The sequence below is a fragment of the Hypomesus nipponensis genome, chromosome 1 (assembly GCF_054491055.1).
Source record: "Hypomesus nipponensis isolate SF chromosome 1, ASM5449105v1, whole genome shotgun sequence".
NCBI classification, from domain to species: Eukaryota; Metazoa; Chordata; class Actinopteri; order Osmeriformes; family Osmeridae; genus Hypomesus; species Hypomesus nipponensis.
The window spans coordinates 2,237,501-2,262,500 of record NC_140361.1 but is presented as its reverse complement, the minus strand read 5'-3'; the positions used below and the strand labels follow the sequence as shown (position 1 = coordinate 2,262,500).

Here is a 25,000-nt window from a genome sequence, read left to right as displayed (position 1 = left end):
GCCTGCATTGGTTTCTCCCAGCGACAGCTGCCTGCTAGCAAACCCGCTGCCTCCAGAAGAAGCGATCGAAAACGGTAAAGAAAAATATATATATTTCTACCGGCAAGGATGCACGTCCGTTACATTAGCCTACCGCCGATGAGCGCCGCTGTATGTATAATAAAGCAGAAAAATAGAAAAAAACGTCTAAAATGGCTGACAGCACTTTCAATCACGTTCACTCTCTCATCCTCACTCTCCTTTTCTCCCTCCCCTCCCGCTGCCTCGCGCTCTCTCCGGTACCCAGACACACACACACGCGCACGTAGTGACTAGCTTGCGCGGCTTTACGCACCGTTAGATTGGTCTGAGGGGCAGAAAACCAGCCTCCGCGGCTCCCACGCTTTGTTAAGACTCCCGGTTCATCTGTGACCGCACGCAAGGGGCTGTGCGCGTGTTTGTGGGGGTGGGGGTCGCGGGGAGGGCTGAAGGGTTTTAACAAGGAGACTCCTCCCAGCTCCTGAAACTGCCTGCCAGTGTTTACTGGAGACAGCTGTTCTACTCTACTAACCTACACAATGTGAGCAGATACATGTAGCAAGACAGACAGACAGACAGCCAGCAGGGACAACAGGGAGATAGAGAGAACCACAGAGGAAATTGGGAGATATGAGCACTAGGGGAGCTGAGAAATATCAAAAGAGAGAGATGGAGATAGAGAGGGAGAGGGAGGGAGAGAGAGAGAGACAGAGAGAGAGAGAGGGAGAGAGAGAGGGAGAGAGAGAGAGACAGAGAGAGAGAGAGAGAGAGAGAGAGAGAGGGAGAGAGAGAGGGAGGGAGAGAGAGGGAGAGAGAGGGAGAGAGGGAGAGAGACAGAGACAGAGACAGAGACAGAGACAGGGAGGGAGGGAGGGAGAGGGAGAGAGGGAGAGAGAGGGAGAGAGGGAGAGAGAGGGAGAGAGAGGGAGAGAGACAGAGACAGAGACAGAGACAGGGAGGGAGGGAGGGAGACAGGGAGGGAGGGAGACAGGGAGAAAGAGAAGGAGGGAGAGAGAGAGAGAGAGAGAGAAAGAGAGGGAGGGAGGGAGAGGGAGGGAGCACACAGCAAGCCCAGTGAGAGTAATGCCATTATCACGCTCACTTCGGTAGAGAACAGTGGCTGCCGCCGGTTGGCATAGCAACGTAACTAGGGAAAGCCATTTCCTGGGCGGCGAGAGACACCGGGAATGGAACAGTATCCTCAGAGAGAGAGAGGGAGATAGGGAGAGAGAGAGAGGGAGAGAGGGGGCAGAGAAAGTAGAGGGAGCAAGAGGCTAGGGAGAGAGAGAAGAGAGAGAGAGAAGAGAGAAGAGAGAGAAGAGAGAGAAGAGAGAGAGAGAGAGAGAGAGAGAGAGAGAGAGAGAGAGAGAGAGGAGACATTCTGAGCCCCGGTGCTTTGAAACCCTGCCAGTGATGTCACCAGCGCCACTCGGCTGAAGTAGCCACGGCGACAGTGACCCGCCCCCATGGGGGCCTTTGGTTGCTGTGGCGACAGAAGCAGAGAGACAAGAGCAAGATGAAGGAAGAGACAGAGAAAGAGAGACACACAGAGAAAGAGAGAGAGACAGAGAGAGAGAGAAAGGGAGACAGCGAGAGAGCGAGAGAGAGAGAGAGAGAGAGAAAGGGAGAGAGAGAGAGAGAGAGAGGGGGGAGGTGGGCAGACAGTTGTTTGGTAGTGGTCGTTGAGTGTCCCACCTCTAGCCCAGTGCCCCAGTGTGGGGAACATCCCCCATCGATCACACAGTCACATCACTGTCACTGGTGATGGATCTATCAGCTGACAATCCTGTCCACACTCTCTCTACCTCACACACACACACACACACACACACACACACACACACACACACACACACACACACACACACACACACACACACACACACACACACACACACACACACACACACACACACAGCACCCAGGGGTATATTGTGAAATGCTTTGGAGATTATGGCACTCTGTGTGTGTGTGTGTGTGTGTGTTAGAGGGTGTGTGTGTCTCTGGGGCAGATGATGCCTCCAGGGTATGGAGTCCTAGGAAACACAATAGACTCCCTCTGACAGAGCTGTGGCTATGAACTGGCATCGAGATGGAACATGGGGTTGTGTTTCAATCCATGCAGGCAGACGCTAGCTTACAGGACTAACCAAACAACGACCCAAAGCCAAGCCACTGCTTCAGTTTGATCATCTCAAAATAAAACAACTACCAAAATATTGAACAGGAATCAAACTGTCACACATGCACGACTAACACAGCTCCAGAAGTGTTAAACACCCCTTACATCCAGTCCTACTGTGTGTGTGTGTGTGTGTGTGTCTGTGTGTGTGTGTCTGTGTGTGTGTGTGTGTGTCTGTGCGTGTGTGTCTGTGCGTGTGTGTGTGTGTCTGTGTGTCTGTGTGTGTGTCTGTGCGTGTGTGTGTGTGTGTGTGTCTGTGTGTCTGTGTGTCTGTCTGTGTGTGTGTCTGTGCGTGTGTGTCTGTGCGTGTGTGCGTGTGATGCCCAGACACTGGGATTCAGGGACTGTGCTTCGAAAGCAACCAGGGGCGGTGTTTGGGAGGCATCCAGTTCTGCCTGGGGGAGTGTGTGTGTGTGTGTGTGTGGAGGTGTGTGTGTGTGTGTGTGTGAGTGTGTGGAGGTGTGTGTGTGTGTGTGGAGGTGTGTGTGTGTGTGTGTGTGTGTGTGTGGAGGTGTGTGTGTGTGTGTGTGTGTGGGGGGGGGGGGTGCCCACTATGACATCATCCCTCCGGTCCCCAGCGATGATGTCATGCATCACACCAACAAGCCCAGGTGGCTGCTCCTGACTCCATCATTAACACTGACGGGGGCTTCATTAGATCACCGTGGCAACCAGGGTCCTGTCTGGGGACACCAGACTAATTTGCCCCTCCCATTCCCCCTCCCCCTCCCTCTCCCCCTCCCCCTCATCTCCTCCCTCTCCCCCTCCCCCTCCCCCTCATCTCCTCCCTCTCCCTCTCCCCCTCATCTCCTCCCTCTCCCCCTCATCTCCTCCCTCTCCCCCTCCCCCTCCCCCTCATCTCCTCCCCCTCCCCCTCCCCCTCATCTCCTCCCTCTCCCCCTCATCTCCTCCCTCTCCCCCTCATCTCCTCCCTCTCTCATGCTTTCCAGGGACAAAGCCGAAAAGGCTGTTTGTTTTGGCTGAATAATGTCATAGTGAAGGCAGTGTGTGACAGGACAGTGATGTGATGCTGCCATCGGAGCAGAACATTAACCCCGTCAGACCACTGAGGGGGGGGGCCCCAGTGTCGTCAGAGGCACTTAGTCATCTGTTGTTCTGTTTGTTTATTTGTATTTTGGGTCATCCAGTATAAAGGTCATCCAGTACACATTATTCAGCTAGACGGGATTTTCTGAAACAGGCCTGTCTGTGCATGTAGGAGTTCCTCTGTGGTCTGCTGTTGCACCCTGTGTTTCCTGCTGGTCTGGTCTGCTGTTGCACCCTGTGTTTCCTGTGGGTCTGGTCTGCTGTTGCACCCTGTGTTTCCTGCTGGTCTGGTCTGCTGTTGCACCCTGTGTTTCCTGCTGGTCTGGTCTGCTGTTGCACCCTGTGTTTCCTGCTGGTCTGGTCTGCTGTTGCACCCTGTGTTTCCTGCTGGTCTGGTCTGCTGTTGCACCCTGTGTTTCCTGCTGGTCTGGTCTGCTGTTGCACCCTGTGTTTCCTGCTGGTCTGGTCTGCTGTTGCACCCTGTGTTTCCTGCTGGTCTGGTCTGCTGTTGCACCCTGTGTTTCCTGCTGGTCTGGTCTGCTGTTGCACCCTGTGTTTCCTGCTGGTCTGGTCTGCTGTTGCACCCTGTGTTTCCTGTGGGTCTGGTCTGCTGTTGCACCCTGTGTTTCCTGCTGGTCTGGTCTGCTGTTGCACCCTGTGTTTCCTGCTGGTCTGGTCTGCTGTTGCACCCTGTGTTTCCTGCTGGTCTGGTCTGCTGTTGCACCCTGTGTTTCCTGCTGGTCTGGTCTGCTGTTGCACCCTGTGTTTCCTGCTGGTCTGGTCTGCTGTTGCACCCTGTGTTTCCTGCTGGTCTGGTCTGCTGTTGCACCCTGTGTTTCCTGCTGGTCTGGTCTGCTGTTGCACCCTGTGTTTCCTGCTGGTCTGGTCTGCTGTTGCACCCTGTGTTTCCTGCTGGTCTGGTCTGCTGTTGCACCCTGTGTTTCCTGCTGGTCTGGCTTCCCCTCAGCAGCATGCCCCTCCACGTGTTCTATAGATGACCTTCCTGATCAGCCGATTAGCATCAATCAGGCCTCCACGCCGGACATGATGACAGGATTGATCATGGCGGAGCGAAGCTTTCCATCAGCGGCTCCCCACTCCCTCCCTCTCCCCTCCTCATCACTCCCTCCCTCTCTCCCCTCCTCATCACTCCCTCCCTCTCTCCCCTCCTCATCACTCCCCTCTCTCCCCTCCTCATCACTCCCTCTCTCCTCTCCCCTCCTCATCACTCCCTCCTTCTCTCCCCTCCTCATCACCCCCTCTCTCCTCCCCATCCCTCCCTCTCTCCTCTCCCCTCCTTATCAGTCCCTCCCTCTCTCCCCTCCCCATCCCTCCCTCTCTCCTCTCCTCTCCTCATCACTCCCTCTCTCCTCTCCCCTCCCCATCCCTCCCTCTTTCTTCTCATCCCCTCTCCCCTCCTCATCACCCCCTGCCCCCCCCCCCTCTCCTCACCCCTCCTCCTTAATGTCCCAGTTCCCACGCCACCTGCTCTAACTCAGCAGGCGCTTGTGTTGCCGGCTGGAGGCACACGGTGAGGTGTGTTCCTGTCCAGGCAGGAAGTAGATTTCCTCCTAAACAAGACGGGCGTTCCCTGAGGGGTGAGGGGAGGGGTGAGGGGAGCGGCGGAGGAAACGCCAGGTCACTCTGAAACAATAGTTCAGACATCCTCCAAAGAAGTAGGGCAAATTAGCGAGGTCCAAACATCCGCCTCTCTTACAGGATCCATGTCAAGGTCGTGCTGCCTCGTTAGTTTCAGCACAAAATGACTGACTGACGTTGAAATGGGTTCATGTTCAACTCTGGCAACACTGTGTGTAAACTGTGCTGACACAGGAAGTAACACAACTAAACATTAACATAACTCCAGGATGTTAATCTTTCATTTTCGAACAATGTTCCATCGGGAGTCTCATAAGGTTCTATGAATCGTGCTAGACAGTTACTTTTCACATTTAAATCACGGTCGCTACTGTAAACTCATTAACATATCTATCTACACTCTGTGTAACCATCTGAAGACATTCCTGAGTGAGTGAGAGACAGAGGTGAGCTGTCAATAGTTAATGAGCAACCAGAAGGCTCCGGATGAAGTTAAATCAAGGGAAGTTCAGAGAAGTTTCCGGATAAACAGTCGAAGGGCATTAAACCAGTCATTTGCTGTGGAAGTACAACCTCATCCTATCAGCTATGCCAGGCTTGTGAAAAGCCTTCCCCCTGAAGTCTCCCCCTCATGAGGTCTTAATATGAATGGGCACGGAGACGGCGTTAGAAACGATCAACGCTTTCATAACCTCGATCACATCATGCAACTCAAATGCATTTTAACTGATGCATTTACATTTACATTCAGTCATTTAGCAGACGCTCTTATCCAGAGCGACTTACAGTACGTACAGGGACATTCCCCCCGAGGCAAGTAGGGTGAAGTGCCTTGCCCAAGGACACAACGTCATTTGGCGTGATTGAGAGCAAGCTTGATTTGGAGTGTGAGCGTCGATACATGGCCTACCTTATTCCACACAGTTATATGTGAGAAAACGCTTGTTTGTTCATCTATTGGTGGTTTAAGAGAGGGAGACGCTGGATACAGTTATCACGGTCTGTTAATTCCACGTATCTGTAAATACTCAACACGGAGTAAAAAGATAGTGTTGCCTGAGCAGAACAGGAGACCCAGGGGGTCGCCTGTCAGAAGCCGCCGCACACACACCGACGAAAACCATGAAAGGCGAATGAAAAGAGGGAATAAAACAGTTTTCTAACCCAGAAACGAGGCCTTGGCTCATTGTTGCCGTGGCGTTGTGTAAATCCTTTAGATGCCCGTGCTCCTTCTATCTGCACTGAGCTGAAGCCGACATACAGACGGATCTAGAAATAGGAGGCCGACTCTTCTGAATGTCGAACCTGCACTATGGAAGTTCACCTCTTCCTGGCAAACTCCAGAAACCCTGAGACCTGAACTTTGAAATATTGGACGCAGTACTTTGTGAGATTGTTGTGATTGTCTTCCATCTACACCTAAAAACATCCGTCAGGAAATAAACTCGATTGTTCATCTCAGGAAGGGAACCATCTATAATCTCTCTCTCTTTGTCTGAGTAGAAACAAGAACCATTTTTCTGACAAACCGTTTGTGGAGAGACTCATCATCTTTGCAAACAGTCTAGTTCAAGTTTGAATTCCCCCTCAGTCAGCTTAACTGCCATTATCTTGGTTTTAATCCTTAAGCTAATAGCAATCACTATTGTTATCGTGCTGTTCCAGAATGAACACACAGCAATCCAGCTCTCTGTATCTGTTCATCTGAACATATTTACTTTCAGTTGTTTAATTTAATGTTCAGACAGTAAAATATGCAACTAAAAATCCTGCGCGACCCTAGGGATGAATTTCCATACGGCGATGTGACTTGATCAACATCGTTTCAGCACGATACAGTTCTCTTGTCAAGAGAAAAGAAAACCATTTCTGCCCTTTTCATTCTAGACTGTGGCAAGACAACCATGTCTACAGTCCAATACAAACCTGCCAACAGACATGAAGGTAAAAGATATCAACACAGCACATGCAGTCAGCACACAGCGAGACAGAACAGGATTATACTCACAGACTGTACACACACACACACACACACACGTCAAAACACACACTCAAGAGGCACACACACACACACACACGCAGATGACAGTGTTAACAGATACAGTACCTGAGCTTTAATGCATTCCTGGGAGCCAGGATGAAATGGAAGCCGTGAAAGAAAGCAGAGGAGATGAGTGTTATCAAACATGCCACATGCCAGTCCTCTCAGAGAGGCATTAAGCCCCCAGCCTCAGAGGGCCCCCAGCCTCAGAGGGCCCCCAGCCTCAGAGGGCCCCCAGCCTCAGAGGGCCCCCAGCCTCAGAGGGCCCCCAGCCTCAGAGGGCCCCCAGCCTCAGAGGGCCCCCAGCCTCAGAGGGCCCCCAGCCTCAGAGGGCCCCCAGCCTCAGAGGGCCCCCAGCCTCAGAGGGCCCCCAGCCTCAGAGGGCCCCCAGCCTCAGAGGGCCCCCAGCCTCAGAGGGCCCCCAGCCTCAGCGGGCTCCTGTTAAAGAAGCAACACTCTGAAGAAGAAAACAGTCAGCCAGGAAGAGGACAGATAAACACAAACATGTACATTATTAATAATCACACACACACCCTGCTACCATTTACCATGACAACCCCAATACTTAAAGCAGACTTTCAGAGCTGGAGGAAAACCGAATCCCCTTTAACACATAACTCCAGTTCTAGAGAGATCTAGAAGGTCTGAAGCCTCGTTGCATCCGTGAGCACGGGCAGAAGAGACTGGTGAGAGAAGCGATCGGGAACACACAATATCTCCTCGTCTTCCCTCTGGGAATTCAATTTAGTATCGCAACCAATTAGTAGAAATGAAATCCATAATCACATCCACATTGATAGTGTGACTTCCTGTGGGATGGGGGAAGGGAGGGGGGATGCAGTCCTTCTGACCAGGGTCCAACTCTCAAGTTAAAAAGGCCCTTGTAGCATGAACACCCATGGTGTTGACCGTGGGTGCTTTTGACAATGAATTTGCATTAAATGACATAAAATCTATGGGAAGGAAGGGAGGGATTGAAAAGGGCGAGAGAGAGAGGGAGACAGAGAGAGAGAGTGAGTGCGAGAGAAAGTGCAAGAGAGTGTGCGAGAGAGAGTGCGAGAGAGAGCGAGAGAGAGAGAGAGAGAGGGAGGGAGAGAGAGCGAGAGAGAGCGCGAGAGAGAGTGCGAGAGAGAGTGCAAGAGAGAGTGCGAGAGAGAGAGCGAGAGAGAGAGAGAGAGAGAGAGAGAGAGAGAGAGAGAGAGAGAGAGAGAGAGAGACAGAATGACTGGTGTTCATTCTGAGAGTTGAACAAGGGGGTCAGTGTCGACACACTTCAGTGGGCGCGTGCGAGCAACGTGAGATGCAAGCTAAGACTCCAGGCAGCCCAGTCAGAGGATCGGGTCTGAGCAGGGCTGAGCAGGGCTGAGCAGGGCTGAGGGCCTCACTGCAGGCCTGTGTGTGGAAACACCAGCCGCCACAGAGCAGACCCCCACCTGGCAGCACCAACACTAAACCTCTCTGTTTGTCACCAGCCTTTGTTTACAGAGGTCAAATAAATCTGATCAAAATCAGAATGGGTCTCTCCAGCCGGTCTGAACAGCGTCTGCTCAGTCAGAAGACCGAGGGGGAGTTCCAGCTGTGGGTTGGCACCGTGCTGGCAAGCAGCTTCCCTCAGTATACGTGTTCATACAGTGAGAGACGTGTTGGGGAGATGGGCGTGCAAGAGCTGTTGAACCAAAGACTTGTCTCTGTTTCTGTAACTCTGAGAAGTGCCCACTTTCCCCCTCCAGCAGCAAGCAGAGACGCCACCCAGGCTGATCACGATGGACCTTGCTGCCTCGCTGCCTCGCTGCCTCCCCCAGAATCTCTCACCTCTAAAGACGCTTTAGGGCTTGCAGCTAAATCCCCCCGCTGCCTGGCAATCCAAACGCAGGGAGATGATCTTGCTACATGTCAGCTTACGCTCCTCTCCCCTGCAGCTCTGTGCTGTTCTGCAGGAGCCGGCTCCTTCCTGGGAACATGTGCCCTGCACACTCCACAGTGCACTCGGGCGAGGGCTCATTTGGGACGTGTTGACATGGCAACCCTGGTTCCTCTCCCCCTCCCAGAGGAAGTGGGTAAGGACGGGATGAGGGGTGGGGAGAGAGACGGGAATACGTGGAGCAAAGGGCCCAGGCTGGATTTGAACCCAGGCCGCTGCAGTGAGTCCTCGGCCTACAGGGTACTCACAGCTCTTACCCACTGAGCTATCGGGGCACCCTGAGAGAAGCTTCTGGACAAGCGCTAAGACAGGCCATGGGAAAAGACCCGCGCACCCCTTAGAGAGTCAAACCAACAAGGTGTTTACAGGCAGTGAAGGAGGAGGGGGGGGGTCGAGGGGAAATGACATCTGTCGATCACCGCTTCCCCAGGGGGAACGCTGCTGTTCCCACACCGCAGGGACGTCATCCCTCCTCTGGGATGGAGAGGAACCGGAGGAACCACAGCAGACTGAGCCGGGCCGCTTCCATCTTTACCGTAGAAACGCTCCGCTACATTCCCACGAAGAAGAACAGGCAAATGAGGACCACCAGTTAACTGATGTCTCCACTTAAAACCTGCTCTGTCTTCTGAACGTCACTGTGCCCTGCCTCCCCCCCAGCAGGCCACGGGCCCCCCCAGCAGGCCTGGGGCCCCCCCAGCAGGCCAGGGCCCCCCCCAGCAGGCCAGGGCCCCCACAGCAGGCCAGGGGCCCCCACAGCAGGCCAGGCCCCCCCAGCAGGCCAGGGGCCCCCAGCAGGCCAGGGGCCCCCCCAGCAGGCCAGGGGCCCCCCAAGCAGGCCAGGCCCCCCCAGCAGGCCAGGGCCCCCCCCAGCAGGCCAGGGGCCCCCAGCAGAACTCTGAGAGGAGCTCTGAGGCTCGGGAACGGCCTAGCAAAAGTATCTCTGGAAAAAGGAGAGAGAGACACACACACAGGAGCACACACACACAGGAGCACACACACACAGGAGCACACACACACAGGAGCACACACACACACGATGCCTTCTCAGTATTTGAGGGTGCTGCTTTAAGACAGGCTCGGCTCTGGGACATGAAAAGAGACCCTGTTCTGTCTTCCACACTGCATCCCTCTTTTCCTCCTCTCCCTCCCCTCCCCTCTCTCTCTCCCTCCCTCTCTCCCTCCCTCCCTCCCCACCCCTCTTCTCCTCTCCCCTCCCCTCTCCCTCCCCTCTCTCTTTCCCTCTCTCCCTCCCTCCCTCCCTCCCTCCCCACCCCTCTTCTCCTCTCCCCTCCCCTCTCCCTCCCCTCCATCGTCCTCTCCCACTCTACACTGCTGATTTCTCTTGAGGAGCCAGCCAGCTCTATAATGACCATGTTCCTCCACCCTGGGTGCTGTCAGCGCTCTGTAACGCAGCACACAGGCACGGCTCATTCACTGTCGGTCCCAGTCTTAAACAAGACGCCCGCGGGGCTGGGGTGAACCCTGCCACCAGGGGGGTCTGGTGAGGGAGGCCATGGGGTCTACTGTGGACAGGACCCAGGTCTGTGCCAGCGATGCACACAGACCACTTACAGGTAAAGACCAAGGTACAGCGGGGCAAAGTCAACACCAAAGTCGACACCACACAGGAAGCATACGACCGGTAAGAGAGTAGGCGGTGATGAGCTGAGGGAAAACTGACAGTTCGGAGTGACAAAAAGAAAAGCTAAACAGCCAGCGGGAGACACGAGGGGAAAACTGACATGTGCAGCGAGCGCACAGCAAGGAAGGGAAGTTAGGGCGTTTCTCACGGACGAGAGAGAGAGAGAGAGAGAGAGAGAGAGAGAGAGAGAGAGAGAGAGAGAGAGAGAGAGAGAGAGATGGGGGTGTCCTGAGGGCTCAAAGCTGAAACGAGCAGTGAGTTAGTGAAAGAAACAGCCAGGTCAGGCAGGCAGAACATATCCCAGCCAGACTCAGGAGGGAGGAGGGAGGAGAACTCACCGTGTGGTAGCCCCTGGCTATGGGGGGCTTGCCGGCAGGGTAGGGGTCGACCGTGTCGATGATGGTCTGTCGCTCTCCCTTCTGGTTGATCTTCCGGAACCTCCGGCGGGACTGTCGATGCGAGGCTTGCCGCTGAAAGTACTCTTCATTTTCATCCATATAGTCCACCTGGGGGGAGAGAGAGCAGGAAGAAAAGAGTGACTGTCTCTCCTCCTCCTCTACCCCATCCTCCTCCTCCTCCTCCTCTTCCCGCCCCTCTCACTGCGTAAAAATAGCAGCGCGTGTGGCTGAGCCCAGAAGTCCTACGTCAACCAGAACGCTCCACGCCGGGGGAGGGGAGAGAGAGAGAGAGAGAGAGAGAGAGAGAGAGAGAGAGAGAGAGAGAGAGAGAGAGAGAGAGAGAGAGAGAGAGAGACAGAGTCAGAGAGAGAGAGAGAGAGAGAGGGGGGGGGCGGGAGAGAGAGAGAGAGAGAGAGAGACAGAGAGAGAGAGAGAGAGAGAGAGGGGGGGAGAGAGAGAGAGAGAGAGAGAGAGAGAGAGAGAGAGAGAGAGAGAGAGAGAGAGACAGAGAGAGGGGGGGGGGAAGAGGGGGGAGGAGGAGGAGAGAGGGAGATGAAGTAGGGGCGGAGGAGAGGGAGGGAGGGAGAGTTGGGAGGATAGGGGGAGAGAGACAGAGAGAGAGAGAGTCAGAGGGGGGGGGGGGAACAGAGAGCGGGAGACAGAGACAGAGAGGCAGAGTTGAGGCATGCTGTACACAGTACAGCCACACCATCAGACCCTGCACATCATCCAGCTTGATAGCCATCAACGAAACCACAAATAAACAGCAGACATCAAATCACACACACAATCTACCACACAACAGACAGTGATTGTAAGGCACTTGAATCAGGACAGAGAATGAAAGCATATGAATCTGTCTGGTGTGACATTGTGGTGGCGGAGACTGCAGTCAGAGAGGCAGATTAAAGTCAGAGAGGCAGATTGAAGTCAGAGAGGCAGATTGAAGTCAGAGAGGCAGACTGAAGACAGAGAGGCAGACTGAAGACAGAGAGGCAGACTGAAGGCAGAGAAGCAGACTGAAGACAGAGAGGCAGACTGAAGGCAGAGAGGCAGACTGAAGGCAGAGAGGCAGACTGAAGACAGAGAGGCAGACTGAAGGCAGAGAGGCAGACTGAAGGCAGAGAGGCAGAGTAAAGGCAGAGAGGCAGACTGAAGACAGAGAGGCAGACTGAAGGCAGAGAAGCAGACTGAAGACAGAGAGGCAGACTGAAGGCAGAGAGGCAGACTGAAGGCAAAGAGGCAGACTGAAGGCAGAGAGGCAGAGTGAAGGCAGAGAGGCAGACTGAAGGCAGAGAGGCAGACTGAAGGCAGAGAGGCAGACTGAAGGCAGAGAGGCAGACTGAAGGCAGAGAGGCAGACTGAAGACAGAGAGGCAGACTGAAGACAGAGAGGCAGACTGAAGTCAGAGAGGCAGACTGAAGGCAGAGAGGCAGACTGAAGAAAGAGAGGCAGACTGAAGGCTGAGAGGCAGACTGAAGGCAGAGAGGCAGACTGAAGGCAGAGAGGCAGACTGAAGGCAAAGAGGCAGACTGAAGGCAGAGAAGCAGACTGAAGACAGAGAGGCAGACTGAAGGCAGAGAGGCAGACTGAAGGCAAAGAGGCAGACTGAAGGCAGAGAGGCAGAGTGAAGGCAGAGAGGCAGACTGAAGACAGAGAGGCAGACTGAAGGCAGAGAGGCAGACTGAAGGCAGAGAGGCAGACTGAAGGCAGAGAGGCAGACTGAAGACAGAGAGGCAGACTGAAGACAGAGAGGCAGACTGAAGGCAGAGAGGCAGACTGAAGTCAGAGAGGCAGACTGAAGGCAGAGAGGCAGACTGAAGTAAGAGAGGCAGACTGAAGGCAGAGAGGCAGACTGAAGGCAAAGAGGCAGACTGAAGACAGACTGAAGGCAGAGAGGCAGACTGAAGGCAGAGAGGCAGAGTGAAGGCAGAGAGGCAGACTGAAGGCAGAGAGGCAGACTGAAGGCAGAGAGGCAGACTGAAGGCAGAGAGGCAGACTGAAGGCAGCGAGGCAGACTGAAGGCAGCGAGGCAGACTGAAGGCAGAGAGGCAGACTGAAGGCAGTTTCCGGGCTGCTCTCTCATCCTTCTCTGTCACTGCAGCTTCACATTTCAGCTCTCAGCCTTTGGGATTACACATCTCCCTCAGCCATACCAACTGCTGCTATGGCAACGGCAGGGGAGCTGTGGAAGTGTGTGTGTGTGTGTCTGTGTGTGTGTGTGTGTCTGTGTGTGTGTGTGTAGCCGGTGGCTGACGTATCTGTATCATAGCACCCCAAAGCCATTCTCTCTCTCCAGTAATTATAGGTTGGTTTGTCTCCCATAATAGCTGAGGGGCTAAAGCAGGAAGTAGTGATGGCGGTAATGTTCCACAGCAGGACAGGAGAAAGGGAGGCGTGGCCCAGGGAGTGTCCTGGGTGTTAGGGATAGGTCTTGATCTTGTGGAGGCTGATTGGTCAATGAAACTTATCTCTTGTTTTTTTTCCTACCAGCTGAGGTGAGAGCAGCTACAAACACACTGCCGTGATTCCACCTCATGACAGGTGAGGTGGGATCTCCTGGTTCAAACCACTCAATGGGAGGATTTAGAGTACCAGAGAGAGAATCACGGGCGCACTGTTCTGTGTGCCTCTGTGCCCACCGTTCTGTGTGTGAGTGTGTGTGTGTGTGTGTGCACTTTCACACATCAGAGGGTGAGAATGACAGTGACTTCACGTCAGCAGATGTGTCACACCTCCAGCCCCCCAGATCATCTGCATCTGCTCATGTCTGTTTCAAACGCCACTGCTGTTCTCACGTCTTCCACTAGGAGATCTGCGACAACACTACACGTTCCACCAAACTAGGTCAAAAGAAGTCTCCCAGCAGGAGAAACCACAGCCAGATAGCTGTGGTCACGTCCGTGCTATTAAACACAGCCATGTCTACAGTCCGTACATGTTTCCCAGGTGCAGCATCTACACCTGGACGACTGCATGGTCACCAATGCTCTTCACGGCAGTGATGACATCCTGACAGCCCCCACGTGTGTGTTCTCTCTCTCTTCCTGCTGGGAGGCCCACGTCTGGCCCTGCTAAAGCTTCTTCTATCGGAGTGTGTGTGTGTGTGTGTGTAATTGTGCTGTGGTGGGTGTGTGACGTGAGGCGCTGGGTGCCAGGACTCACCACGATCATCTCGGAAGGTTCCAGAACGATGCACTCACAACCACGTCTCAGGCTCGCTGCCGATCGCTTTCCAAAACTGGAGAGAGAGAGAGAGAGAGAGAGAGAGAGAGAGAGAGAGAGAGAGAGGGTGAGTGAGTGAGTGAGTGAGTGAGTGAGTGAGTGAGTGAGTGAGTGAGTGAGTGAGTGAGTGAGTGAGAGAGAGAGAGAGAGAGAGACAGAGAGGGGGGAGAGAGAGGAGGAGAGTTTAGGTACAGGTCTAAGAAGAGAGGCTTCAGGTGCAGGTGAGGCCCTAACTGTGTTTGGACAACAGCACACAGCCCCTCACTCACATCACAGACCCTCGTTTCACAGGAAGAAATTCCACCCCGAAAACCTACAAATATGCAGCGACTGGAAAACTCAGCTCTGTGACATCACTGAGGGAGCTGTCTGTGCGGTCTGGGGAGGGGGGAGGAGAGGGGGAGGAGAGGGGGAGGGAGGGAGGGGTATTAAAGATGGAGAAGGAACCCATATGACCCACATGAGGCGGCAGCCGTGGAAAGTGTGAGTGTGCCCAGCTCTGAGCGGAGGAAGACTGCCGGCTCTGTCCCAGCTCCCCCTCACAGACCCTGCAGACTCTGTCCCAGCTCCCCCCTCACAGACCCTGCCGGCTGTCCCAGCTCCCCCCTCACAGACCCTGCAGACTCTGTCCCAGCTCCCCCCTCACAGACCCTGCCGGCTGTCCCAGCTCCCCCCTCACAGACCCTGCCGGCTGTCCCAGCTCCCCCTCACAGACCCTGCAGACTCTGTCCCAGCTCCCCCCTCACAGACCCTGCAGACTCTGTCCCAGCTCCCCCCTCACAGACCCTGCAGACTCTGTCCCAGCTCCCCCCTCACAGACCCTGCAGACTCTGTCCCAGCTCCCCCCTCACAGACCCTGCAGACTCTATCCCAGCTCCCCCTCACAGACCCTGCAGACTCTGTCCCAGCTCCCCCCTCACAGACCCTGCAGACTCTGTCCCAGCTCCCCCCTCACAGACCCTGCAGACTATGTCCCAGCTCCCCCCTCACAGACCCTTCCGGCTCTGTCCCAGCTCCCCCTCACAGACCCTTCCGGCTCTGTCCCAGCTCCCCCTCACAGACCCTTCCGGCTCTGTCCCAGCTCCCCCTCACAGACCCTGCAGACTCTGTCCCAGCTCCCCCCTCACAGACCCTGCAGACTCTGTCCCAGCTCCCCCCTCACAGACCCTGCAGACTCTGTCCCAGCTACCCCCTCACAGACCCTGCCGGCTGTCCCAGCTGCCCCCTCACAGACCCTCACACACAACCGCTTCCTTGTGTCGTATTGATGCAATCCTTAGGAGCAAAAATGCCACCCCCAAGCTGTTATTTCCATGGTCTATTTATTAGACAAACTAGTGGCTTCTGTATTTCATCTGAAGGTCAATAGTTAATAGTGACTAATCCATTCCTGGGCTGGCGTTTTCTTAGTCTGGTCAAGTAAGACACGTCCTCCCTCATGACTAAAATGAAATATTATGTTAAGCTGAAACTCAAATTTGAATTTGATTTTTCCCAAAACATCTATCCAAGCCAGATCACTTCTGCCCACTTGCCTAAAGCTGCGCAGCAGTATTACAGCACACAAGTCTGTCACAAGCCCTCGCCCAGCTTGTGTTTAGGGTTCTTCATTACGTTGGGGACAGGAGTCCAAGATCAGACCGAGTGACCAGTCCCACAGAGAGCTAGCAGCGGTTAGCATGGAGGCTAACAGCATCAAGGCCGGCCGTGTGGACAGCCCGGCCTGACAGCCGAGCCGTCAGACGTCACGTGATCTCCCCCTCCCTCTCTCTCCCTTCCATTTTCATGCCATCTCTCTTCTATATTCGTCTCTTCTGTCTTTCGGTTTCTCAACCTTGACCTTTCACATCCACTGGCCCTCTCTCTCACTCTCATGACTAACACCACTTCATTCCTGTCTCTCTCTGTCTCTCTCTGTCTCTCTCTGTCTCTCTCTGTCTCTCTCTGTCTCTCTCTGTCTCTCTCTGTCTCTCTCTGTCTCTCTCTGTCTCTCTCTGTCTCTCTGTCTCTCTTCTCAGCAGTTGTCCCAGGCTAGACTGTAGAGACCAGTTGTTCAAGTTTACAACACGATAAACTGTCCTTTGAAAAACCCTGTTCCTCCTCAATCAGACTTTTGTGGACTCAACAGAGTCGAGTGACAGAATCGTGTGTAGGGGGTGATGGTACAGGCTACTGTACGAGGGCCTTAAGCTCTAATGCTGCTCATTACTGTCTGAGCAGTCATGGGACAGGCTGAGCCCAGGCTTACAGCCGTGTCCTGAGCACAGAGACCCCGCCCGCCCTGCGCCTCGCCCCATGCAGGCTGCACACACTCACTCCGCCCTGAGAGAGAGGACACACAGCCACAAGGCCTTGACACACTGGAGTCTTTTGGCCCAGTTGGTGGAGGCCCAGTGGAAAGTCCTGAGAGAGCCGTCAGTGTCTGCTCTGGGAACACATGCTGGCAATGTCACTCTGAGGACAGACAGCCTTGACCAAGCCAGCCCCAGCCCTGACCAAGCCCCAGCCCCAGCCCTGCCCCTGCCCCAGCCCAAGCCCTAGCCTTAGTCCCAGCCCTAGTCCTAGCCTTAGCCCCAGCCCTAGCCCCAGCCCCAGCCCCAGCCCCAGCCCCAGCCCCAGCCCCAGCCCCAGCCCCAGCCCCAGCCCCAGCCCCAGCCCCAGCCCCAGCCCCAGCCCCAGCCCCAGCCCCAGCCTCAGTCTCAGCCTCAGTCTCAGCCCCAGCCCCAGCACTGCCCCAGCCCCAGTCCCAGCCCCAGCACTGCCCCAGCCCCAGCCCCAGCCCCAGTCCCAGTCCCAGTCCTAGCCCCAGCCCCAGCCCCAGCCTCAGTCTCAGCCTCAGCCCCAGCCCCAGCACTGCCCCAGCCCCAGCCCCAGCCCCAGCCCCAGCCCCAGTCCCAGTCCCAGCCCAGTCCCAGTCCCAGCCCCAGCCCCAGCCCCAGCCCCAGCCCCAGCCCCAGCCCCAGAGCAGCGTGGGGGTGAAGCAGGAATTCTCCCCGTCTGTCGGAGGCCATCAGGGCTCGTGCCCTGGCCTCCTCCACACCACATTCCCCTGTCACACAGCAGCCTGGCCGTCTGGGATGCCATTCCACAAGCATGGCCAGCCACGGGGTCTGCTAGCTACCAGCCCCCCACGGGGCCCCTCCCCCCGGGGCCCCTCCCCCCGGGGCCCCTCCCCCCGGGGGCCCCTCCCCCCGGGGCCCCTCACCCTGGGGCCCCTCCCCCCGGGGCCCCTCCCCCCGGGGGCCCCTCCCCTGACAGAGCTCCCTGGTTGGGGACAGACTGAACTCTGTGAGCAACGAAGGAGAGGGGGGGGGGGTCTGTGTGTGGGGGGGGGGGGGGGGTCTCCACTCTCAGGGTAAGCCTTTTAACTGGCAAGACAGGGAACAGCTTTTTCTGAACCCTACCAACAAACCCTCTAAGCTGGACAAAGATTAAACCCCCAGTTATGCAAGAGTTCTGGGACCATGTCACGGGAGATTGGGGGGAGGGAAAGGGAGTGGGGGGAGGGGGGCTTTGAGAGCGAAGGCGATTGACCGTGACTGCTAAGTCAATGAAAACACGACAAGGGCTGTGATGGTTTACCCAGCACTCCGAGCCGGGAGCTAAACAGACAGTGGGGAGATCAGGGGGGTGTCGAGAAGTGCTGAGCATCGAGCAACTTCCCGCCTGCGCCAACATGAACCAGGAGCTTTCCACGCTCAGGGAACTCTCGTAGTGTCGGACTTTTAATAGAAGCTGACGCCAGGGTAAAGCCCTCACAGAGGAACTTGTGACTGAATATGAGTAGATGGTTTAGGACTCGCTACGGGAGATCCAGTCCAACTCTGGGTGGGGTGTCTCCTTTAGAAGTTTAGCTCGATAGGAAACATGACAAGATGGAAGATTCTAAAACTACGATTCATCACTCCTTCAGGTTCCATGAGCGCTCAGAAGCGTCTGGGTGCGTTTAATCTTCAGTCATGTTTCCTAGTTCTTTAACCTTCAGAAGTGATGTCAACAACCCCCAAACAACAACCCTCTCCTCCAAGTCGACCGTACGGAGCTCAAGCTAACAACACCTAAATAACTTCAAGGAAGTACCTCACATTCCTCCTCTGGGTCGTTTCAGAGCAAACAGCTCCCTGTGTGGGGGAACAGTCGACATTCGAGCTACAACCACAAAGGTGTTGCAGCCAGAGAGGAAGGTAACTTTGTCCCTTGCCCTTCTACAGCAGGAAGTTTGGAAAAGCTCTCTGGACTTACCCTGGTCCTCCACACGCAACAGACACAGACACCGTCTTTTGATTTAGTATCCTCCGTCAGAAATACTCTCTCTCCGTCTTAAAATAATCCCAGGGGCAGAAATCCAGCCCTGAAAGTTGCGTTCAATTGCAGCACTGCTCTCTGCTCTCATCCTCGTGCTAGTGTTGTGAGTGAGAGAGAGTGTGCGTGTGTGCGCAGGACAGAGGGGGCGTGTGTGTGTGTGTGTACAAGCTTCTGTCTCTGCCTCCCTACGCTGGGAGGACTTTGGCCAACATTCCAGAGAGCGGCTCACTTCCTGCTGGGAGGGGAGGGGGGAGGAGAGGTCTCCTTATGATGAGGGAATAAGGATGAAAATAAAGCATCATTTCATCTTCCTTTACAAGTTTACATTGACAGACAAAACTCTGTCATAGTTCACCCTCTAAACTATCTACATAACATTCTGAAATGATCCAGTCTGGTTGTTAATGTTGATAACTAGGTAACAGCGACCGAGACCAACATGTTGACTGAGTAAAGTCCAGGCATATCACCAACCCCCCCCCCCCCCACATGACAGATGTGTCGTTGTTCGCTAGGGAGGAGCTGACAGGAGGGAGGCGGCCTCTCACCAGGAAGTGAGTGAGTGACCGTCCGAGGGAGTCTGGTTCTCACGGGCCGATAAAGGGTCACATTCCACCACCGAACAACGAGCAAGCTCTCTGGGAACAGCCCAGTTTGCTGTGGTTACTTACACAATGCTTTAGCGGGAAACTGAAGATACTAGACCTTCTGGTGACCTATTGAGGGTAAATGTGGCTATGAACACTCACAACAGACTGAGATAAGACGTTGAAGGGAGATATCTAAAGAAGCTAGTTTTAGTGGCAGTTGATGTCCTAGCTCTAAACGTGTGCCATGGAAAGAAATGAAAAAAGTTGCTTTCCATTTATAATGTGTTTAATTATACAGCAGCGGGTTGTCTTTGATTTAATGTTGGCCATTGTTTAAATAGGGCAGCACTTCTGAATCTGCATCTACTGAGTGAGTCATCCCTTTTTACCTGAATCAACTTTCCCACCGGCTCTACAGAAAGAGAGAGAGAGACACAGAGAGAGACAGAGAGAGAGAGAGAGAGAGAGACACAGAGCAAGAGAGAGAGAGAGAGACACACAGAGCGAGAGAGAGACAGAGGGAGAGAGAGAGACACACAGAGCGAGAAAGAGACAGAGAGAGAGACAGAGAGACAGAGAGACAGAGAGAGAGAGAGACAGAGAGAGAGAGAGAGAGAGAGAGAGAGAGAGAGAGAGAGAGAGAGAGAGAGAGAGAGAGAGAGAGAGAGAGAGAGAGAGAGAGAGATGGGGGTGTCCTGAGGGCTCAAAGCTGAAACGAGCAGTGAGTTAGTGAAAGAAACAGCGAAGGGTGTATCGGGGAGAAGGGGAGAAGGGTGTATCATGTTGTGGGTCTTGGCAGAGGGGCTGGGATGAGGACTAGGGTGTGTCCTGTCTGAAACTCAACTCTTTAAAAGCTGCAGGAGGTCCCAGCAGGGCCTGCTCACTCCCTCACAGCAATCTGCTCGCCATGCCGACCTGTCCTCACCTGCTCATGCAGTGGTGGGAACAGTGATTCGCCGGCAGCTACCGCATGGAAGGTCACACGCTATCCGTGATTGGCCATTCATCATGCTGTGACCCCCCAATCACATTCATGAGGGGGTTTTCTCCTCTTGTGATATTACAATTCTGGACGTGTGTCATGTTTGAAATCGTTTCTACTAGCCACCATAAAAGCCCCTGTGAGTCCTGTGGCATGAAGACGGACATGTGTTTACTGCCATCCCAGGCTGATGAGGGCAGGCGGGGCATGTGGTTCCTTGGGTAATGTACAGATTGCAGCAAAGAGGTTGACTTCCATGTCATAGAGCTGCAGTAGGCACATTTACTTGATAAGTTAGCGTTCATCCAGACCACCTTCAGGCTGTGTTAAAGCTCAACAAGCTTGGTGGTGAGCCAGTGTTAGCCCTCCCTGTGAGGGGGCGCAGTGTGTCGCCCTGCGGCTCGCTAGCGTGCTGAGCAGACGGTTCTCCCGCCCCGCAGATATCGTCTGCAACATGCCTCAAAAGACTCCAGATCTCCTTGAAGTTCCATCTGAACCAGGGGAGAGACCGGGCACTGTTCCAACATGAGCCCACCCCACCTTGGGGATTATCCCCCCAGCGGAGAGAGGGGTGAGGAGAGAGGAGAGAGGGGTGAGGAGAGAGGGGTGAGGAGAGAGGAGAGAGGAGAGAAGAGAGAGGAGAGAGGGGTGAGGAGAGAGGAGAGAGGAGAGAGGAGAGAGGGGTGAGGAGAGAGGGGTGAGGAGAGAGGAGAGAGGAGAGAAGAGAGAGGAGAGAGGAGAGAGGAGAGAGGAGAGAAGAGAGAGGAGAGAGGGGTGAGGAGAGAGGGGTGAAGAGAGAGGAGAGAGGAGAGAGGAGAGAGGAGAGAGGGGTGAGGAGAGAGGGGTGAGGAGAGAGGAGAGAGGAGAGAGGAGAGAAGAGAGAGGAGAGAGGGGTGAGGAGAGAGGGGTGAAGAGAGAGGAGAGAGGAGAGAGGAGAGAAGAGAGAGGGGTGAGGAGAAAGGAGAGAGGAGAGGAGAGAGGGGTGAGGAGAGAGGAGAGAGGAGAGAGGGGTGAGGAGAGAGGGGTGAGGAGAGAGGGGTGAGGAGAGAGGAGAGAGGAGAGAAGAGAGAGGAGAGAGGGGTGAGGAGAGAGGGGTGAGGAGAGAGGAGAGAGGGGTGAGGAGAGAGGGGTGAGGAGAAAGGAGAGAGGAGAGAGGAGAGAAGAGAGAGGAGAGAGGGGTGAGGAGAGAGGGGTGAAGAGAGAGGAGAGAGGAGAGAGGAGAGAGGGGTGAGGAGAGAGGGGTGAGGAGAGAGGAGAGAGGAGAGAGGAGAGAAGAGAGAGGAGAGAGGGGTGAGGAGAGAGGGGTGAAGAGAGAGGAGAGAGGAGAGAAGAGAGAGGGGTGAGGAGAAAGGAGAGAGGAGAGGAGAGAGGGGTGAGGAGAGAGGAGAGAGGAGAGAGGGGTGAGGAGAGAGGGGTGAAGAGAAAGGAGAGAGGAGAGGAGAGAGGGGTGAGGAGAGAGGGGTGAGGAGAGAGGAGAGAGGGGTGAGGAGAGAGGGGTGAGGAGAGAGGAGAGAGGGGTGAGGAGAGAGGAGAGAGGAGAGAGGAGAGAGGGGTGAGGAGAGAGGGGTGAGGAGAGAGGAGAGAGGGGTGAGGAGAGAGGGGTGAGGAGAGAGGAGAGAGGAGAGAGGAGAGAGGAGAGAGGAGAGAGGGGTGAGGAGAGAGGAGAGCAGGTTGAGGAGAGAAGAGAGAGGGGTGAGGAGAGAGGAGAGAGGGGTGAGGAGAGAGGAGAGCAGGTTGAGGAGAGAAGAGAGAGGGGTGAGGAGAGTGGAGAGAGCAGCTCTGAGCAGCAAGAGAGTAGCTGTGCTCTGTGTTGCCAAGGGGGACGGGTACATTACACCGCAAGTAATGAAAAGTTCATTGTTTCAAGACGCCCACCTTTTCAGGAAAGACATTCTCCCCAGAGACTGGACTGTGCAATGGAAGGCTGTGCTCGTGTTTGACCCTGCAGAGTGAGTACTACACAACACTGAGCTGTTGTTGCAGTTGTGGGTGCTCTGGTAGGGGGCAGAGCCAGAGAGATGCTTCTCACCTGCTCCTGGGGAGGAACATGGACTCCTTGATGAAGACCGATCCAGACAGCAGGATGTACCAGCAGCTGCCTACATCATCAGGACTGAGAGAGCGGGGGGGGGGGGGGGGGGGGGGGGGGAGAGAGCGGGGAGAGAGAGGAAGAGACAGACATGGTGGTTAGAAACATGTACCATGTAGATAGAACCACTTCACACATCACATCCATCACTGAGAATATCATGATATCACTCTGATGAGAAACAGGAAGCAGTGAGGGAGACCAACAGTATTTCTAGGAACATAACCCTGTTCCCTTTCTTGAAATGGCCCACAGGAATGTGACTGATAATCTTCGCAGACCGAAGTTCCTGCTGTGTGCCTGGATCCTCCCTGTCAGCTGACAGGAACAGCCCAGAGCCAATCAGAGACCTGGCCTGGCCTCCCAGCATGCACCTGGGCCCAGAAGACCTCCAGGGTGTCTCCGACAGCAGTTACAGGCAGAGTGTGGAGGCAGAGTGTGCAGGCAGTGTGTGGAGGCAGAGTGTGGAGGCAGAGTGTGCAGGCAGAGTGTGGAGGCAGAGTGTGGAGGCAGAGTGTGCAGGCAGTGTGTGGAGGCAGAGTGTGGAGGCAGAGTGTGCAGGCAGAGTGTGGAGGCAGAGTGTGGAGGCAGTGTGTGGAGGCAGAGTGTGGAGGCAGAGTGTGGAGGCAGTGTGTGGAGGCAGAGTGTGGAGGCAGAGTGTGGAGGCAGTGTGTGGAGGCAGAGTGTGGAGGCAGAGTGTGGAGGCAGTAGCAGGTGGAGAAAAGGAGAAGTGGCAACCAGCCAGGAAGACAGGATCCTGCACACACACACACTCCCTTTCCTCCACACACACACCTCCCCCCCACACACACACCTCCCCCCCACACACACACACACACACACAGACACACACACACAGTGTGCGTGTGCATGTGCGTGTGTGTGTGTGTTAGCTGACTCCAGCTGCACAGCGGGGTGGAAAACGCTTATCTTGCCAGTGGTTTCCATTTAAAGCTAGCTGGTGCTAATGGAGGAGCGAGTGTGATTGGGGTCAGCAGATTCACCACCTGAGACAAGCTGGGAGGAACACACTCATATAGCAATCAACCACACGACACGAGGAAGGTGCACTTCTGCTTTCAAGTTCCAGAGATCGGAATACATAGTTCAAACAGGCACGAAGAGAGACCCACACCAGGAGCACACTCGCACACACATCAAACACACCCACATCACCTTCCCCGTGCTGAGAGGGTTTTATCATGGAGAACAAAGCGTTCCCCTGGCTCCCCCCCTTCTCACACCTTTATTCTGAGAGTAATGAGGCACGCTACAATGCCTCACTGACACAGACAAAACCATCTCACTGTCTGTCTGTCTCTGTTTCTGTCTCTGTGTCTGTCTCTGTGTCTGTCCCTGTGTCTGTCCCTGTGTCTGTCCCTGTGTCTGTCCCTCTGTCTGTCCCTCTGTCTGTCCCTCTGTCTGTCCCTCTGTCTGTCCCTCTGTCTGTCCCTCTGTCTGTCTCTTGTCTGTCTCTTGTCTGTCTCTTGTCTGTCCCTCTGTCTGTCCCTCTGTCTGTCCCTCTGTCTGTCTCTTGTCTGTCTCTTGTCTGTCTCTTGTCTGTCTCTGTCTGTCTCTCTGTCTGTCCCTCTGTCTGTCCCTCTGTCTGTCTCTTGTCTGTCTTTCTGTCTGTCTCTCTGTCTGTCTCTCTGTCTGTCTCTCTGTCTGTCTCTAGCATCCCCTACTCTACACTCTGTCCTTCTCGCACACCTCCCTCCTCCCCAAGTGTCCTGTCTCTCTCCCCGTCTCCTCATCTTCCCTCGATGCACTCGTTCCCCTCTTCCCCAGCCTCCCTCGCAGTCGGAGGCGGAGCAAATTAAATGCTCAATTATTCATCTCTGGCATGTGATGCGCTCCTTCACTTTGCGCCTCGTGAGGAGAGGAGGAAGGAGGGATGAGAGGAGGGAGGAGAGGAGGAAGGAGAGGAGAGGAGGGAACACCAAAGTAGAAGACAGGAGAGTCTTACACAGCGCGACAGCTTGACTGAACTAGGTCACACGCGCTGGAAACCATGGCAAGGCATACAGCGACAACACCAACCCCCCGGGAAGCATTTAGAGACAGGAAGTGAGGTCGTAGGAGTGTGCGTGAGGGGTGTGGGTTGTTGGGAGCCAAAAAGTCTGGTTATTAGCGTCAATGTTTTCAAGAGAATGTGCCTCAATTCTTTATGAAGTATAAAGGATGCTGGGAGTTTGTAGGCAGGGGATGGGCTGTTATTCTACACCTGCAAGGTAGCAAGTACCGTACGTCAATTCATCACCACTGGGAAGATCTATGTGTTGTATTTATATATATACATGAGCTATATGTTGTGCTTTCTGTCTATCATCTCTCTATCTATCTACACATTTACCAGAGCCCAGTCAAAAGATGTGATCTCATATCAATATTCTCAATCACTGTACGTCCATGCAGATGGGATGTTTAGTCGATACACATGAATTATAAATGATCATTATATAACAATTAGGAGTTCTCCCAGAACCTGGCAGATGATTCCATCCCATCTGGCATGTATCATGACTCTGGGCTCACCATGTTCTGCTGTCCCACTCGGGGGGGGAGGGAGGGGGGAGGAGGGAGGCTGCTCTGTAACAGGCGTTTCTGAAGAGCATCTCTTCTTCTAGAAGTCTCCTGGACGCTGGCCTGCCTGCCGACCTCTGAAGCCGTCGCTCCTGTCACACACACCTCGCCTCAGAGGCCAACCAGGAGGTTCTCCGTGGTCAGAGTCGAGGAACGGGCCGCAGTTCCCCGGGGGCAGACCATCCCAGCCCAGACTAGCCTGCTAGCTAGCCAAGCAACCCACCTAGCCAACACCACTACAGTCTTATCAACTCACCAGCCAATTACTGGGAGAGTGGATCAAATGAGATTTGAGTTGGGAGTACCTTCCGGGTGTTTCTGCTTCAGTGGTGCAGCAGAGTGGTTCAGAATGAGTCCTGATTCCTCAGAGACGAT

At 54.7% G+C, this 25,000-nt stretch overlaps 1 protein-coding gene across 6 annotated transcripts in view; it reads right to left on the bottom strand.

The window, feature by feature from the left end:
* Positions 1-25,000, bottom strand: part of rapgef2b (Rap guanine nucleotide exchange factor 2b) — an 83,233-nt gene that overhangs the window by 34,710 nt on the left and 23,523 nt on the right. For 5 of the 6 annotated variants that reach the window (XM_084697474.1, XM_084697410.1, XM_084697634.1 and 2 more), the window contains 3 exons: positions 21,983-22,066; positions 14,017-14,092; positions 10,792-10,959 (listed from right to left, as the gene is read on the bottom strand). In XM_084697474.1, the coding sequence (XP_084553600.1) occupies positions 10,792-10,959; positions 14,017-14,092; positions 21,983-22,066 (328 nt within the window). Of the gene's footprint in view, positions 1-10,791; positions 10,960-14,016; positions 14,093-18,318; positions 18,496-21,982; positions 22,067-25,000 lie in introns of those variants that run through there. The other variant, XM_084697797.1, reaches the window with a different exon arrangement.